This window comes from Stegodyphus dumicola, chromosome 2 (assembly GCF_044657685.1).
Source record: "Stegodyphus dumicola isolate Sdum_Otavi_A_Nest chromosome 2, ASM4465768v1".
Taxonomy (NCBI): Eukaryota; Metazoa; Arthropoda; class Arachnida; order Araneae; family Eresidae; genus Stegodyphus; species Stegodyphus dumicola.
In genome coordinates, this window is record NC_140769.1 from 129,062,681 (window position 1) to 129,079,977 (window position 17,297).

The window sequence follows — 17,297 nt, forward strand, 5'->3', positions numbered from 1 at the left end:
CGCGTGATCCCTAGTATAAATTAGGTACCATAAATAAAAGATATAAACATGTACAGATACATTACAGCATTAAGATACAGTACGAACTTTGTGTATAAAAACCTCGCACAGCTTAAGTACAAAATTACATATTGAACATACATACCACATACCCTATTGCTGACATAATGAACTAGCTTATATAGTAGACTTTTATGGCTTCTGTTTTCCAGCGTCAGAAGAGTAATTGCTAGTACATTAGTCAATTATTGTTTTCAGGTTCCGTTGGGCAACTCTGTTACTTTGTAGATTTTGAAACCAATTTGGTTAGAATCTGGCTCCTGGTTCTTGAGGCTGTTAAGTGTTGTATGTGGGCAGGAGAACACAAAATGGTCTGGATAGCTCTCCTCCCCACATTCACAGTTACTGTTCTCTCTCAAGCCAAAGTAGTTAGGGAAACATACTGTAGTACTCCATTTCTATTACTCCTTTAAGAACATCATTTATGACAAATTTTGTTATATCTATAACTAAAAGAATATTTGTGAAAATATTTTGCTAAGTTCTTGAACAAAGTTCAGATTACATGAATTTATGCCTGTTATAGAAAAAACTTTAACAGGATGTTAAAGTAGTTAATGTTTGAATTTAAGAGTTAAATGTAGTTTGTTCCTTTGCGTACCACCTATTTTTCTCTTGCGTACCACCGGTTGAGAAACCATGTGCTATAGCAAAGTATGCAAAGGCTAACTTACTAAGGAAGAAAGATGCTTTCATGGAAGACATTCAAAAGGTAACTATCTGGTATTCACAATAGGATCCGGAAAGAAAAAAAAAAGTCTACCCAGCCAGCTTGTCGCCGGAAGTTAGACCAGGGTCTCGATTCAATAATGATAGCGATCTTTCCGTTGTGCTGCTGATAAATGTTGAACACAGAAAAATTATCTTATCTTCCATCTGAGATCATCTTGCATAACTATGGTGTGAACTCTAAATTTCAGGAATGATTTTAACTATGCAATAACTCTGTATTAAATATAGCTCATATTTTCAATGAATAATAAAACTTATTATTTTTTAAGTGGGTACACCTACCCCGACTGTTTTCCTTAGCTTTAGGTAGAAAAAGGCGAGCACAATATTATTACGAAGAAATGTCTGAAGATGATGGTTGCTGGCAGAAAAATGGCATTATTTTCCATCCGAGATCATCTTTCTTAATTTATGTGCTAACTGCAATTTTTAATAACAGTATTAACTATGAATTAGGCCTTATTAAATATAAATCATATTTGCAATGAATAGTTATAAAAAAAGTCTTAGCAACTCCGATATTGCTAAGCGAAAACTTTAGTTACTTTTTCAGTTGTATTGTAGTTCTAAAGGCTATTATGTTATAACTGTATTAGTTATAGTACGAGTTATAAAGTAACTGCAATGTGATGCTAACTTTGTGCAGTCAATAAAAGATAGCTTAAGTTTCAAAGATAAACTAAATGATATTTTACGAAATGATAATAGTCTGAGGAACTACTTTTGTGCGAGCGCATATGAAAGTTTAATTCAAATCTTAACACTCGCGCACTGAAAACACTTCCCGATAGCTGCTTCTAGGTTATCTACGTTCATCTCGTCCATCAATTTCCTAGACATTACCGTGTCTACAATTTTTTTTTCCTCGGGCAATATTTTATGTAAATCATAAGTAATGCATCTTCATTAAGATGTAATAAACCACGAGTATTAATTAATAAATTTAAGTGTAATTGCACGTAATTTTAGTTAATGTACATGCAGCGGAACTGTGACTATAATTTTATTGCTGCCGTAATTTTAAATCGTAATTTTAATGTAAATGTATAAATCGTGCAATTGCAATTGCATTGGAATTGAAGTAACTGCAATTACAATTATGTTCTATTTGTATAATTTAAAATAGACAGTATTGTAATTGAATTTATTGTAACTGCAGGAGCATTGTAAATGAATTAAGTGCAGTTTCAATAACACTGTAATTGTGCAATTAATAGTACAGTTATATTGTAATTGCATTGAATTGTAGACGAAATTACATTCTAAATATAAATGTAAGTAATTCAATCACTATATAAATGAATTTTTAATCAATTACATTATATGTAGCCGCAGTTTCATGTTAATTACAAGTTTAAGTAATTCAAATGCAATGTAATTCATTAATTATTAATTACATTGCAATTGAATTATGCATTAGTCTGTTCTGCGTGGAATCTATCTTGTACCATATGAATTCTGCGTATATCAAGCCTACGAATATAAGCCAGACTGTTTAATGCTGATACATTTGTTTATTTACCATTATGCAATATTAGTATCTAAACTAATCGTTCATTCCCAGTATAGTTATGATCCAACTGTATATCATGCAACTAGAATCTTCAGTATTAGTGCTCAAGAGACATTAAATCAGGGAATAGGATATTTGGTCTGAGATGCGTTCTAAAGATACCAAATTCAATCAACTTAAATTTCTCAACCATTTTTTATTGATATCTAAAATAATTTCGAATTGAGAAGTTCTCAGCAGTTCAGAATTATTGATGTTTGCAAACTTACAGCGAGGTTTTTCGAGTGCATTGAGACGTCTATTGTGTTTTCTTGACTTTAAAAAGCACTGTATGGCTTGCGAGGAAAGAAAAAGGCATAAGAACTCGCTTTCAGACTGACATTTATTTTTCTTCTTTTCATTGGGCTTTAGAAATGCAAAGCAAAATATTTTATGAATGATTTACCGTCTATGCATATCTTAGTTCAAAGGGAATTTTTTTCAAAGTAAAATTCAAGAATAATTCTAAATTTATTTAAACTACAATAGAGCATTTCTCAAATTTATCATCTTTGCGTAGCGAGTTTTCAATAATTTTAGTTCCTAATATTTGAATAAAATTCATCTGTGATACAAAATTATACAATTTCGAAATTTGGTTTTGTATCACTCATTGTTACTTAGTTTCTACCTGTTCGACAAATTATCGACAGAAATAGATAATTATTTGAGCATGCAAAGGTTTGAAATTTCGGGTATCCTCTGAATTCATTTTTATGGTCAAATTGTTAAGATATAATTTCTGGTACCAAACGTCAAACTTTCTGCTATAAAACATTGTAAAGATATAATTTCTGTTATATAACTTGAAAACTATTAAAAAAGAACTTAATTAATAAAGAAGGTAAACTTTTGGAAATATATATATTTTTGTGAGACAGGAGAAACAATTGCATCCCTCAATTATGAAAGTTCAAGAATACTCCTTAAATTTAGGAACTTTGAGTTTATTTAGAAATTATGTAGATGAACAGGTTAATATTTAGTTTCATTCACACAGTCGCTCTTACTTTGCTATACGGGGCAAATTAATAAATTACCTCAAACAAAGAATTTCGAAAATGTTCGTTAAAAAACATGCTTTTGAAATTTTTTAAACTATTGATACTTGTCACCCAGAATTCTTTTATAAATCGTAGCTAGTGTAACAAATATTGTTTAACAATTCGCTTTCTTCTTAATCCAAACATTTTTCAGAAACTGTGGCCGGAAATATACTTAAATCTGTTTCGTTATAAAGGTTTAAACCATCGCGATCCACGAATAGTGAAAAACTACCATGACCGTAAACGTCACAACTTTCAAATGTTATGTATGCGAGGCTTGTATTACACGTGATCAGCATTTGCATCTCTATAAGGTATTTCTTCCACCTTCATGGCGTGCCTTCGTGGTGTAGTGGTTTTGAACGCTGGGCCGGTATTCCAGAGGTCCGTGGTTCGATTCCCGACGAAGGCGTTTTGCTAATTTTTCATCTCTCTGGCTTTTCCAAAAATTCTAATGTCTCTACAGTAGCGCCCGAACTAAAAGGGTTGTGGATGATGACTCTTCACATCGAGGATTTAGCGATTGGGTCCCCTAAAAAACCCAGTTGCCCTTTAAAAAGTACCCCAGTTTCCTAGCTTGCCTTCGTGGTGTAGTGGTTCTGCGCGCTGGTCCGGTATTCTAGATGTCCATGGTTCAATTCCCGGCGAAGGCGTTGCTAATTTTTCAATCTCTCTTACCTCCAAAAAAATCCTAATGCTTCTACAATGGCGCCCGAACTAAAAAGGGTTGAGGATGATGACTTCCCACACCCAGGATTTGGCGATTGGGTCCCCTAAAAACCCCAGTCGCCCTTTAAAAGGGGGAGTATATAAGGTATTTCTCCCACCTTCATGGCGAGCCTTAGTGGTGTAGTTGTTCTGCAAGCTGGGGCGTATTCCAGATGTCTGTGGTTCGATTCTCGGCGAAAGCGGTTACAAATTTTTCATCTTGCCTGCTTCCAAAACAATACCTAATGTCTCTACATCTCTGCATCCACTGGTACTATACCCTTGTGTCACTAGTAAAGTGCTCACATACTCCACAAGAAGAGAAGTGTATCGTCACAGGGGTGCCTTACCTTCATCAAACACCACCTTAAACATATAGCAGAATCTACACCAGGTAGAACGTACCAATTTCACATGTGAACTGAAAAAGCTGAACAGTGCATCAAATGAAGTTAAGTTAAGCTAACAGACAGTGGATAGAGGCTCAAAAATGCTTTCATCCAGTGCAGCTATTTGCGATGGCATAAGCATCGAGGTCTCACAAACAAATTTGTTCTGAAATAAAAAATAAAATAAAATCCTGAAAGCTTTCAGATATTGTATTACGCCCAAAGGGGTGTTTTTTAACGTTTTTTAGTGTAACCTTTATTTATTAAATATAATACACTTAAAACATTAAATTCAAGTCAACATCAATATCCCAAAGTATTTAAAAAGAGCATATCTTTAGGATTCCTGATATACAGTCTCGCGCGCTGGAGATAATTTTCCCCCTCAACAGTATTGTCATAGCTCGCTTTGAAATTGTTGAGTTTGTTAATCAAATACTCGTTAAATATATTCAAAATATGAAATAGATAATAAAACAAATTCCAAATTTAGACTTCCAGATGCGCATATTCGAATAGGACTACGCTGTTCAGAATTTGATGTCTGTATCTACCGTTGTTTTTTCACAGTGCGAGAAACATTCCTACATTCATGCAGATTCTTCATTATTTAATTTCTTTAAATGTAATGCATGGGCTCTAATATTTGATGGCAGCAATTTGAAAAATGAAATGCCCTTTTATAGTGGACGACCCAAAATGCCAAAACGAAATTAGAACAATGTCATCAAGATACACCACAAAGTGTGTTTTAACTTGAAATGATTCTTCGGAAGGTATTATATCCTCTATTTATTCACCAATAATGCCGAAGAACTCTATCGTAGTTTATCACAAGATTTTTAATTTTGTAATTTTGCGTAAGGGCATGCACTCATTTTATTTCTCTAATATCTCTAAAACTTCGTTGAAAGAAAAATTTAATCATTTCTTTAATGGTTTACGATAATGCCTTTATTATCTTAAAAACTTCAAATATATTTTATATTTATTGAAATTTACTTTATTTCTTTACTAAATGATAATGAACTGTGCATTTTATCGAAATTACGCATTTTATGAGCTATGCATTTATTGAACATTTTCAACTATATTTTATTTCATTATAAATTGCTATTGTACTATGCATGTAAGGAAATTATACAGGAACAGTAATTTGCAGCAGCATAGGAGGCGATATTTAGCTGCGAAATACGCTGCTAACTAGGATTATGGTATGTAAATAAATTTACTTTAGTCTGATACATGTGGTATCTATACTACTAAAAATCTCTTTGCGCGTCTATTAGTTCTTTTTTTTTTTTTCCTATTTTGTGGCATTATCTTCTTAGGAACGGCGAAGATTTGAGTTTCGAAAGAGGTACCCCCCCCCCTCCGGATTCCAAAAATTTGTGGGAAGTCATTTCGTCCATTCTCATATTCATATTCGTACGAATTTTTTTAGCTGAGAAAACACCGAAAACGCTAATTTTCGTCCTCAGTTTTCTGAGTGGGAACAGTCTCGTAGGCTGGAGATAAAAATCTGCTTTATTTCGAAAAGTGTTGCTACTGATTGCTTTCAAACCGTAGAGTTTTTTAGTAAAGAATTTGTAAGTTTTACAAAATATGAAAGAAAACAAATATCTAAAAGCATTTCAGATTTTAAATTACATTCAAAGGAGGTTTCTTTAACGTTTTGTGTGTTATCTTTATTTATTAAATATCATGTTCTTCGCACTTAAACTATAAAATTCAGTTCAACAGCAATATCGCAAAACAATTTTACAATGAGCATATCTTTAGAATTTCCGATATTCAGTCTCGCAATGCTTTTTTTTTTTTTTCTGTACAACGTTGCCATTGCTCGCTTTCAAATCCTTGAGTTTGTTAACTAAAAATTCATGAAAGTTTTACAAAATATGAAATCGATCATAAAACAAATTCCAAATTTAAAATTTGGGCTTCTAGATGTTCATATTCGCAGTTAGATTACATCATTCAAAACTGGATGGCTCTAGGTACCGTTGTTTTATCACTATTCGAGAAACATACATACATTTATGCAGATTCTTCATTATTTAATTTCTTTAAACATAATACAGGACGATAATATTAGGTGGCAACAATATGAAAAGTGAAACAACGCAGAAAGTGAAAAAACGCAAAATGCCCAAACAAAATTAATAATCTTTCTGGTCAAATTGCCCCTTTGGACTAAAAATAGCATTGCGAAATATCAGTTATATTATTGCTATATAAGGTTATGTTCGGACGTTGAAGAAAGCACGCGGTTTCATGTGACGTCATTTAAGTAGAAAATTTTTCGTTAATGTCAACATTTTAAATAAATAGCTGCTGTTGGCTCACGTTTTTGTTTCGGGTTAGGGTAATTGGCACAATATGTTATTGCCACGTTAATTCATTTATTGATATTGAGGATAAGTTGTTATATTACATTAAATTTCAATCATGACTTCATATGAATTAACCTGAAGTTTCAAAAGATTTTGTTTCCTGGTTTGGCAACAAAAAATATTTACGAATTCGTATGTTGCTTAGAAAGAATGAATTTATTTCATTTATATTGAAATATTTTTATTCTTTTTCTTTTCAGGTGTACATAGAACAAACATATAAGTTTTGATTTGGCCGCAGCCCGCTTATCTGTCGGGCTTGCCGGCTAGTGTATTATTTTTGGTAATCTTTTCCTTTATTTCGTACTTTTCATCATTTTTAATAATTATTATATAGAAATAAACCTTTTCAAGTACTTTAAAGCCGCTGAAAAGTGAGGTTCTATTCCATTAATATAATTAAGAGACCTAAAAATAAATATAATGCGCTTATTTCAAAATACATTTAAGGGTCTTTATACAACATGAATAAGAATCAAATTTTTAATATGCATAATGATTTCAAAAGAACATTTGTTCTGTTACTTCAATAAAAATCTAGAAAAATAATTATCAATAATTAAAGAAATAAAAGCTTTCAAGCTTTCAATACATATCTTTATTTTTGTTCGTAGTTTTTAAAAAAAAAAACATAAAAATTATTTAATACGGAGGTTCAATCATGTAGCATCTTCATAAATAATTTTTAATCATATCAGCTTAAATGATGAATTATAAAATAAACCTCTCATATTTTTCCTAAGAGGTTAATTTTTTCAAAGTCGGCCTTCGCGTACTTTTTTTAACGATCTAAAAAACAAGAAATAGAAGATCAACCCGGAATGAAGTTTATTTCCTATTAATTGCCCACAATAATTTTTCTGATCCTATAAAGAAATAACTAAAATTAAATGAAGTATTGAATGGCAAATTCCAAAACTTAAATCTGAATTTCTGATTTTTTTCTTCTTCCATTTTCTTTATATTAGAAGAAAAAAATAAAGATCTTAACTACTTATTTCATGAAACCTTACATAAAAACTGCTTGGTATTGAAAAAAATTAAAGCCGGTCTTTCTTTTTTCCTTACACTGAAGTTTTCGCTTTATGCATGTATGATTTTCTATATTAATCAGCATTAAATGTTTCAAATAAAAATTCTTAAACTTTGTAAGAGTAAATAAATTAAGGATTATTTTGATTTCTACTGAAATATTTTTTCGTAATTAAAAAAATTCTTTTGAGAACATTAGATTTACGTTGTAATAAATCGCAATTAAACTTACTATAATAAAATACTATCTGAAGTTAAGAGTTTTAAGTATATAATATTGACACTTTCCCATGGTCTATAAATATTTCAGATGATTTTCGATTTAATTCATTTTTTGATTCTTTTTGTCATTCGCTTTTATTATAGATTAGTATAATAGAGATGAACCTAAATCTGCGTTAATTGACAAATTTTAACGTCCATTTTTCTTTAACTTGGAATTCTTTAAAATCAAAGTCTGGTATATTCACAATGGAAACATACGAAATTTGCAATTTGTTTTATAATCGATTTCATACTACTTCAGAATCGATTTAATCGATTTCATATTTATTAAAACTTAACGAAACTTTGATTAACAAACTCAAAGATTTCAAAACGAGCAATGGCAACGTTGTGCAGAAAAAACATTTTTATCTCCAACGCGTGAGACTGCGTATTGAAAATTCTAAAGATAAACTCAATTTATTTTGCGATATTGCTCTTGGACTGAATAGTATGGTTTAAGTGCGAAGAACATGATATTTTACAAATAAAGATAACACACAAAATATTAAAACGCTCCTTTGGACGTAATTTAAATCTGAAATCTTTCAAATTTTTTAGTCCAAAGGAGCAGTTTTCCCAAAAGGACAATCAATTTCGTGTTGGCATTTTGCGTTGGTTCACTTTTCAAAATGTTGCCACCAAATATTGTTGTAGTGTATTATAATTAAAGAAATTAATTAATGAAGAATCTTCATGAATGTATGTAGTGTTTTTCGCATTGTGATAAAACAACGGTACCTAGAGCCATCAAATTTTGAATAACGTAATCTTCCATAAAATATGGGGATGTGGAAGAATTTGAATTTGAAATTTGTTTTTCTGTCGATTTCATATTTTGTAAAATTGTAACGAATTATTGATTAACAAGCTAAACAATTTCAAAACGAACAATGGCAACACTGTAAGATCGTAAATTCTAAAGATATGCTCATTTTAAAATTATTCTGCGATATTGCTATTGAAATGAATTTTATGGTTTGAGAACGTAGAACGTGATATTTAATAAATAAAGGTAACGCACAAAACGCTAAAAAAAACTTCCCTTTGGATGTAATTAAAAATCAGAAGCCTTTCAGATTTTTTAGACCAAAGGGGCAATTTTCCCAGAAGGACTATTAATTTCGTTATTGCATTTTGTGTTGATTCACTATAAATGTCGGTCCACTTTTTCAAATCGTTGCCACCAAATATTATCGTCCTGTATTATATCTAAATAAATTAAATAATGAAGAATCTGCATGAATGTATGTATTTTTCTCGCATTGTAATAAAACAACTGTACCTAGAGCCGTAAAAATTTAAACAACGTAATCTTCTTTAGTATACGTGCATGCGAAAGCCCTAATTTGAATTTGAAATTTATTTTGTTATGGATTTCTGATTTTGTAACACTTCAACGAACTTTTGAAGAAAAAACTAAGCAATTTCAAATCGAGCAAGGGCAACACTGTACGAAAAAAAAAAAAAAAAAAAAAAAAAAAAAAACATTTTTATCTTCAGCGCGCGAGACTCTGTATCGGAATTTCTAAAGATATGCTAATTTTAAAATTTATTTGCGATATTGCTGTTGAACTGATATAACTGAAATTGAATTTCATAGTTGGAGTACCTTGAACATGATATTTGATAAATAAGGGTAACACACAAAATGTTAAGAAATGCTCCTTTGGACATAATTTAAAATCTGACATTGTCGTCAGCGAACATCATTTTAATATAATCTCATCACGTAGAGAATTTTTACATCAGTCCCTGTAATGCAACTGCCATTACAACCAGTGGTCATCACATATGCCGTACAATATGGTATCATTCATTATAGTTTACTCATCGGAACTAATAAATGAATTAAGGACTTAAAAACTTCACTGGCAGCTCAATTTCAATAACACATCGGGTTTACTTTACGTGTAATTATACAAAAACCATTATAGTTATAGAAACGTATACATCCTCAGACCAGAGATATCTGTAGTTTTAATTTACATTGTTTGATTACTTCAGAGCGTACTAGGCCTATCTGTATAAGGGGATGGATGTCTTAGTAAGGTTTTGAGGGGACTGACTCATAACCAGATTTCAGGTGAGAAAACCATAATAAACGTATGCTACCAGAAGAACACGATATTGAGTCAAACTATCATTCTTCAGCGGTCATATCCACTTAGTCAACTAAATGAAAAATTTTGTCAGATTTATAATTACTAACTGTTAAATATATAACCCCCGATTTATAGCTGTATTTCTTTTCTATATGCCACTTTCTGTATAAGCTTAATTAAAATTACCTTCTTTTTTCAGGCGCATAACACGCATCTACAATTTCAAACCATATTTGTTTTTAGTTTATAGGTATATTCGCCTTATAACGCGCACCTACTTCTTCACGAAGAAACCTAAAAGATACATGTGCTATCCGTTTACCTTTTGAGGTGACTTATTCAAAGATTTGTCCTAGCCTTTCGAACAATAGTATACCGAATTGACAAACGATAAGGGGAACAATATGTGTGGGGGTTAAATGCTTGAGGGAGTAAATATTCCTGCAAAGAGGGTGGATTGTATTCAATGCAGCTTTCCAAAAGAATGTTGAAGGGTTTCGAGAAAAGGAGGATATAATTTGGATTTCCAACCTGAATGAATTCTTGGAATTAGGTAGATGTTTTCTTTTTGTGTAATCATTTGAATACGTGATTTTGAAGTGAAAATCGAAGGCTTTAGTAAATCGCATTTGCTTTAGTTGAAATACAGATGATCTTGTGTTCCTTTTAGTAGTAAATATGGCTTCCACGTAAAGAAGCAAACACAGTGCTGGTTTCAAATGCAAAGCAACTCCTTTTTCGAAAGAAAATGGAAATCGTAGTGCAGCAAGAATGATGTTAATTTGGTGCTGGTGAAAGATGAAACGGATGATAATGATTTTTCGTTTGTAGGTCAAAATAGCAATGGTGGTGAAGATGAAACACAATTCTATGATGCGCCTGAAGTTATAATGGAAAACGAAGATGACAAACTTTTTATATTATCCGATAATGAACATTTTTAAGTTCATAAGGTGTCGTTTCTTTTAAGGGGACTCATACATCTTAAAACCTATAAAGGCCCGTCCACACGAGTACGCTCGCGAGAAGTAGTTGACGCAACATTTTTGACGCCGGCGTAAATTCGCGTGACGCAGAAGACATAAAACTGAGTTCGCTCCTGTTCAGCTTTTTCGCCCGCGAAGCGCGCGAATAGCCATTAGCCGACCGAGTTCTTATCACGTGTCATAATCAAAAACCCTTCTTGCTTACCCGTTTCAATATGGCGTCAGAACCACACAGAGATGAGTTTTTGATTAGAAATATCATAATAATATACAGCAATAAAATAATCAGCATTGTTCACGCCATCTTCAGATTTCTCAAACCATATATATTGGTATAAATTTAAAATTTTCATTAAAGGGAAAAACTGTATATTTATAAAGCAATGATCCGACCAGTATATCCATATGCTTCACCTATTTATAACACCGTAAGTAATAGGAACCTAAATAAATTACAGTTTCTACGAAATCAAAGTTTCTGCCTTACAAAATTCTCCTTAATTATTATAAATATTGGCTATATCATGTGTAATAAAAAGCTCTACAAATATCCCAATATTAAGTACACCAAAAACTAACTTCAGCAATATAACAACTTCTAAAATAAAGCAATTGACTGTGAAAGAGTATTCAATAAAATACAATTACGAAATTTTAGAGGAAAGTTACAACGTGTGCCATACAGCAATCATTTATTGAAGTTTAGTTAAATTATTTTTGCAGTGACTTCTACTTATTACATTATTTTTCGCAAGCATTGCTCTCACAGATAGCTGAGTGGTCAGCGCGCTGCTTTGCAAATGGAAAGCTGGCGAGTTTGAGACTCACCCGTAGATAGTATATAATTCAGTTAGCTTTTCTCATTTTGAAACGTGTTTCATCATTATATTCTTATTTTACCTATTATATTGTATACATTTCTTATTTTATTCATCATCATTATTGTTTTTAATTTAGTTTAAAAATGTGCATTGCAAATAGAAACCCCTTATGTAATAATACTCGTATATCGGCATCTCTTTATCATATATCATTTATAAATTCTCTCTTTATTTTTACTTTATTGCATATTTTATCATGCACATAATTTCTCATAAACTGTACAAAGTTTGAATCTCATTCTAAATTCAAAAACAAATAAAAAGAAAAACAAAAGACCAAGGGAGGGGAGTTAAAAAAATATGAAGTTGGTTTTATTATATGGTGGATGGTGTATACAAACAAAATTAAGTAATTTAATTCTTTTTTATATACTGTATTCCAAACCAATTTTATAAATCCTAATTTTCATACTATATAGAATCTGCAAGTCTGTCAAACTGGTTGATACTCATCCTGAAGTAATTAAAAAACAAGTAATATAAAAAAATTAAGTCAATTTCTTAGATAGGTATTACAAGTAGTAATTACTTAGGTCCACAAAGAAAAATTTTAAAAATGCAAAAATAGATAAATAAATAAATAAAAATACAAACAGAATTTTTTTAATTAAAAATTAAAAAAATTTAAATATGTGAAAAAGCTGTATTAACATCAAGTGTCATTCACTACAAGTTTAAAAAATTGTATTTGGACTTGAGTGGATGAATAAAAAGCATTTTATGTACTGAAAATTTAAACAAGATATAGGAAGAGTGTGAGCTAATAGTAGGAATTTAATAATTTCGGATATTCATTTCGCAAAAGAGGCAGTAAAAAAAAAAAAAAAAAAAAAAAAAAAACCTCTTTGAACAAACAGATTGCTCTAAATAAATCTTTGGGACCCATTCTTGCCATTTTTTGCGGTTTTGCCTCTGCTTAATAATTGCACTTAATAGTAAAGTTTCAGCTATTAAAAAAGTCATCTGATTCGGACAACTTGCCGCCAAACGTACAGAAGCACAGCGAAGTTTTAAGATACAGCTCTGTTGACGCTATATCACAGCGTCACGTGATTTTTGCGCAAAATAATTGTATTGGTTAAACGCACTCTTCGCAAGCGTACTCGTTTGGACGCTTTTAAAAAGCGCGTTCGTCAGCTACGTTTCGAGCGTACTCGTGTGGACGGGCCTTAAGATCTTCGAATAGGTGACTGTTGCAAGAATTGGGATAACTTATTTATTTTAAAAGAAATTACTTCCAACTTTTTACAGCTGACTAAATAATATAGCAGCTTTCTGAAATAGTAATCAAAAAGTTTGTGTTGTCACAAATATTTTTTATAATTTAATCCGCTTTGTGACAAAATTTTTCGTCCTGTTTCCACCTTGCGAGCTCAGTTTAAAACATTCTGTAGCATAATTTAATTCCACATTTAAAATATGGCTTTTATAATATTTTTAAACTACTGTGAACCGAAAATTCTAAAAATTTCATGTTAAATTTTTATTTTATTTGGAGTTGAGTTTATAAAATGTATTTTATTGAAAAATATATGTAATGTTTTCATGCGTAAATTTTTTTAATATTGAAATATTCATCATTTTGGTTCAGTTAGAAAATAGTGCCCATATAAAGAATTCCATCAAATTTCAAATATGTATCATTAGCCATTTTTAAAATATCATGCGCGCAAGGTGGAAACATGACGGAACATTTTGTCATAAAGCGGATTAAATTACAAAAATATTTTTGGCAACACAAACTTTCCGGTTACTAGTTTCCAAAGCAGCTATATTATATAGTCAACTGTAAAAGGTTGGAAGTAATTGCTTTTAAAATAAGTAAAATATCCCAATTCTTGCAACAGTCACATATTCGAAGATCGTAAGGGGTTTAAGGTGTATGAGCCCACTTAAATAAACAGCATTTACGTACATATAGAAATATAATTCATTTTAAGCTCATTCCTTATTTTTAAATCTATCACTTTTATACTCGGCGTATAATGCGCACCTTCATATTTCGATCTTATTTTTGAATTGAAAGTTCGCGTTGTACGCCAGAATATACGATATTTCTATTTAGAAGCATTTAATAAGAACATGAAGCTTATAATAAGTACTCTCAAAGTACCTCAGTGCTTAAATTACATAACTTCGCATATTTCAGTAAATTCCATGGCAAATTAAAAATCTAACTTTTGTCATGCGGCATTTTCTGTTTAACCATTTTCAACTAGTGATTAATCAACTGCAGAGCTTACTGGAGAATTTAGGACCTGATTAATGATTGTCTGCTGCTACATAACATGTAATGAATATATCGTACTTACGTCAGACACTCAAAAATGGTTTTAAAATGTACACTACCATTAATTTCTCGAATGTTTTCAGACTTACTTGCCTAATAAAGCTAGAATATTAGTAGAAATCTGATATGGTAAGCATACTTTGCGTCTTTCTTCTATCTGTCAGCAGAAATTACTTACTGCAAACTAGAAAATCAGTTTCAGATATATTAAACAAATGAAAACAAATATTATGTACTACATGCAAAATTTCAGTTTTCACTTTGACAGCACTTAAGAATGAATTGAATCTTTATCGTATGTTTGATTATGAATTTTGGTTAATCTTCATTTGGATACTTATGTGTAGTTAGTTTTCATGAAAAGTATGAAACAGAGGCAAATATTTTCTTTAAGTGTTGGATGTTTTACTGTCTATTTTGTTTATGATCATAAGTCCATACTGGATTCTTAAATAACGTCAGTTAGTTTATAAGATATTTCTCCCGCCTTATTCGCATGCCTACGTGGTGTAGTGGTCAGCACGCTCGACGCGTATTCTAGACGTCCGTAGTTCGAGTCCCGGTGAGGGCTTTGCTCATTTTTCATCTCTCTTGTTTTAAAATATCTAATGTCCCTACAGTGGCCCCCGAACTAAAAACGGTGGTGGATGATGACTCTTCACCACCGGGATTTGACGATAGGGTCCTCTAATCTCCAGTCGTCCTTTAAAAGAGTAGTATGTAAGGTATTTCTCCCCGTCTTCTTAGCATGCCTTCGTGGTCAGCACGCTGGACGCGTATTGGAGAGGTCCGTGGTTCACGTCCCGGCGAGGCCTTTGCTCCTTTTTTATCTTTTCTGCTTCGAAATAACCCATTGTCTCTATATGTTCATTTATTGTAATCAGCTGCTGAGATATTATAAAATTAGGAGCATTTTATTAAACAAAAATAAGGAGAATTGCACTTTATGTTTCCGTGACAAAAATTCTTATTGTTGAAATTATCTCGATATCTTTTGAACACATTTAAATAATACTTGAAATTATTAGTGCATCTAATGTACTAATAATTTAAAAAACATTTGGTAAAATTTCTTTTTTCATTATATCATGTCTAATTTAGATAACATATCTTCTGCAGAGCAGGAACAAAATATTATAAATCATTAACATTGAAAAAAATAGTGCCTTTGATTAGAGACATAATATTTTAATACATTTAAAATTTAAAAACATTTTATATCATTTAGAAACTGTCTAGAGTTTTTAGGCTATTTTGAAGCAGGAGCTGTGAAAAATGTGCAATGCCCTCGCCGGGACTCGAACCTGGACCTACCGAAAAAGCGCTGAATAAGCTACCGTTACACCACGAAGGCATGCCGGAAAGAAGGGATAAATTACCTTTCATATTCCCATTTTTAAAAGGTGACTGAGGATTAGGGGACTCAATCGTCAAATTCTGGTGGTGATGAATCATTGTCTACTAGGCTTTAGTTCGAGTGCCATTTGTAGAGTTATTAGGTTCTTCTGAAATAAGAGATGCGAAAAATGTGCAGTGCCATCGCCGGGATTCGAAACATGAACCTCTCGAATACGGGCCAAGTGTGCTACCGTTACACCACAGAGGAGTGCTGCAAGAAGGGAGAAAACATCTTATAACTGTTTCCAAGAGAAACAGGACTTTTGACTTTTGACTATATTCCAGACTATATTCATATTTAGGCCGTTTAATTTGCTAGATACTCTCTCGAACGTTTCACATCGCTACAAATACATCACATAAGTTGAGCATAAATATTGTGGTTGAGTAATGCTTTAATTAACTTTTAAGTTTACTGACTTAAATCAAGCAGCTCTTTCCATATTATTCATCATCCTTTATTTTATTTCCTTGAAAATATATCAATAATATTTGATGTCAAATTCTAAAGCTGTCTACAATCATAAACATAAAGCTTAATATAACAAATAATTAATTTCAAATAATTTAATAAATGTTAGCATTTAGGTGTTTTTAAAATTTGAAATAAAATTATTATCTTTACTAAACTCTAATTTTTGAAAATTTATCTTAAAATTTAGGCAGGAGTGCATGGAGCGCGGCTCAAGGGACACAAGGGGATGCAAATACTGATAACATTAAAGGTCAGTTTGTTAACTTTACTTTAGGGTTCCAAATTCAATAATATTTTTTAACTTTTAATTTTCGAATGTTAATTATGGGTGGTAAATTACTGAAAGGATATGACAAACAGACACTTTTATTGCACATAAAGAGTTTGAGGATAAGTCCGCTGTCCTTGAAATATTTTGGATAAGGATTAATAGTTTATTTACCGATTTATCAGTTCGATAAAAATACTGACGGAATTATTTTTTGGTTTCTTAATAACAATAAATTTATTCCAATTACAAATTCAGAGGAAGTGATTTTTAAAATAATTTTTCAAAAAGAAAGTTATTTGTGAAATAATATTTATTATTTTATTGCCAATAGATTTTTTTTCCTGTTTTCTTTCATTTCTTAGGACCTGTAGAAATTAATGTTACATAAAAATTTGGAATAATTACTTTATAATTATTAAAGCATTTGCTTTTAAATGGCAGGACAGTTGCTGGATTTAATGATTTTAATGATAAACTAGAGATCATATTTTAAAAATTTACAAGTAAACAGTTATTTAGTGAGAAAGTATATATTTGCTACAATAGGTATTCTTGCAAATGATTATTCGCGCAAATGCCATGTAGAAATAATTTATTCACGATAATTATTCCGTTTAATTTCGTAATATCATTTCCTTTATTATCGAAATTTTAATGATAAAGATAAAAACAGATAGGTCCCCTGCTAAAAATGCCCCATAGAAACCAGTAAAAC

The 17,297-nt window shown here is 31.3% G+C and overlaps 1 protein-coding gene across 1 annotated transcript in view; it reads left to right on the top strand.

The window, feature by feature from the left end:
* The window catches only part of LOC118194936 (hemicentin-2-like), a 265,664-nt gene that overhangs the window by 215,790 nt on the left and 32,577 nt on the right, over positions 1 to 17,297 (top strand). Inside the window, exon 5 of the mRNA XM_085810221.1 lies at positions 16,499 to 16,561. Coding sequence (XP_085666347.1) covers positions 16,499 to 16,561 — 63 coding nt within the window. The remainder of the gene's footprint in view (positions 1 to 16,498; positions 16,562 to 17,297) is intronic.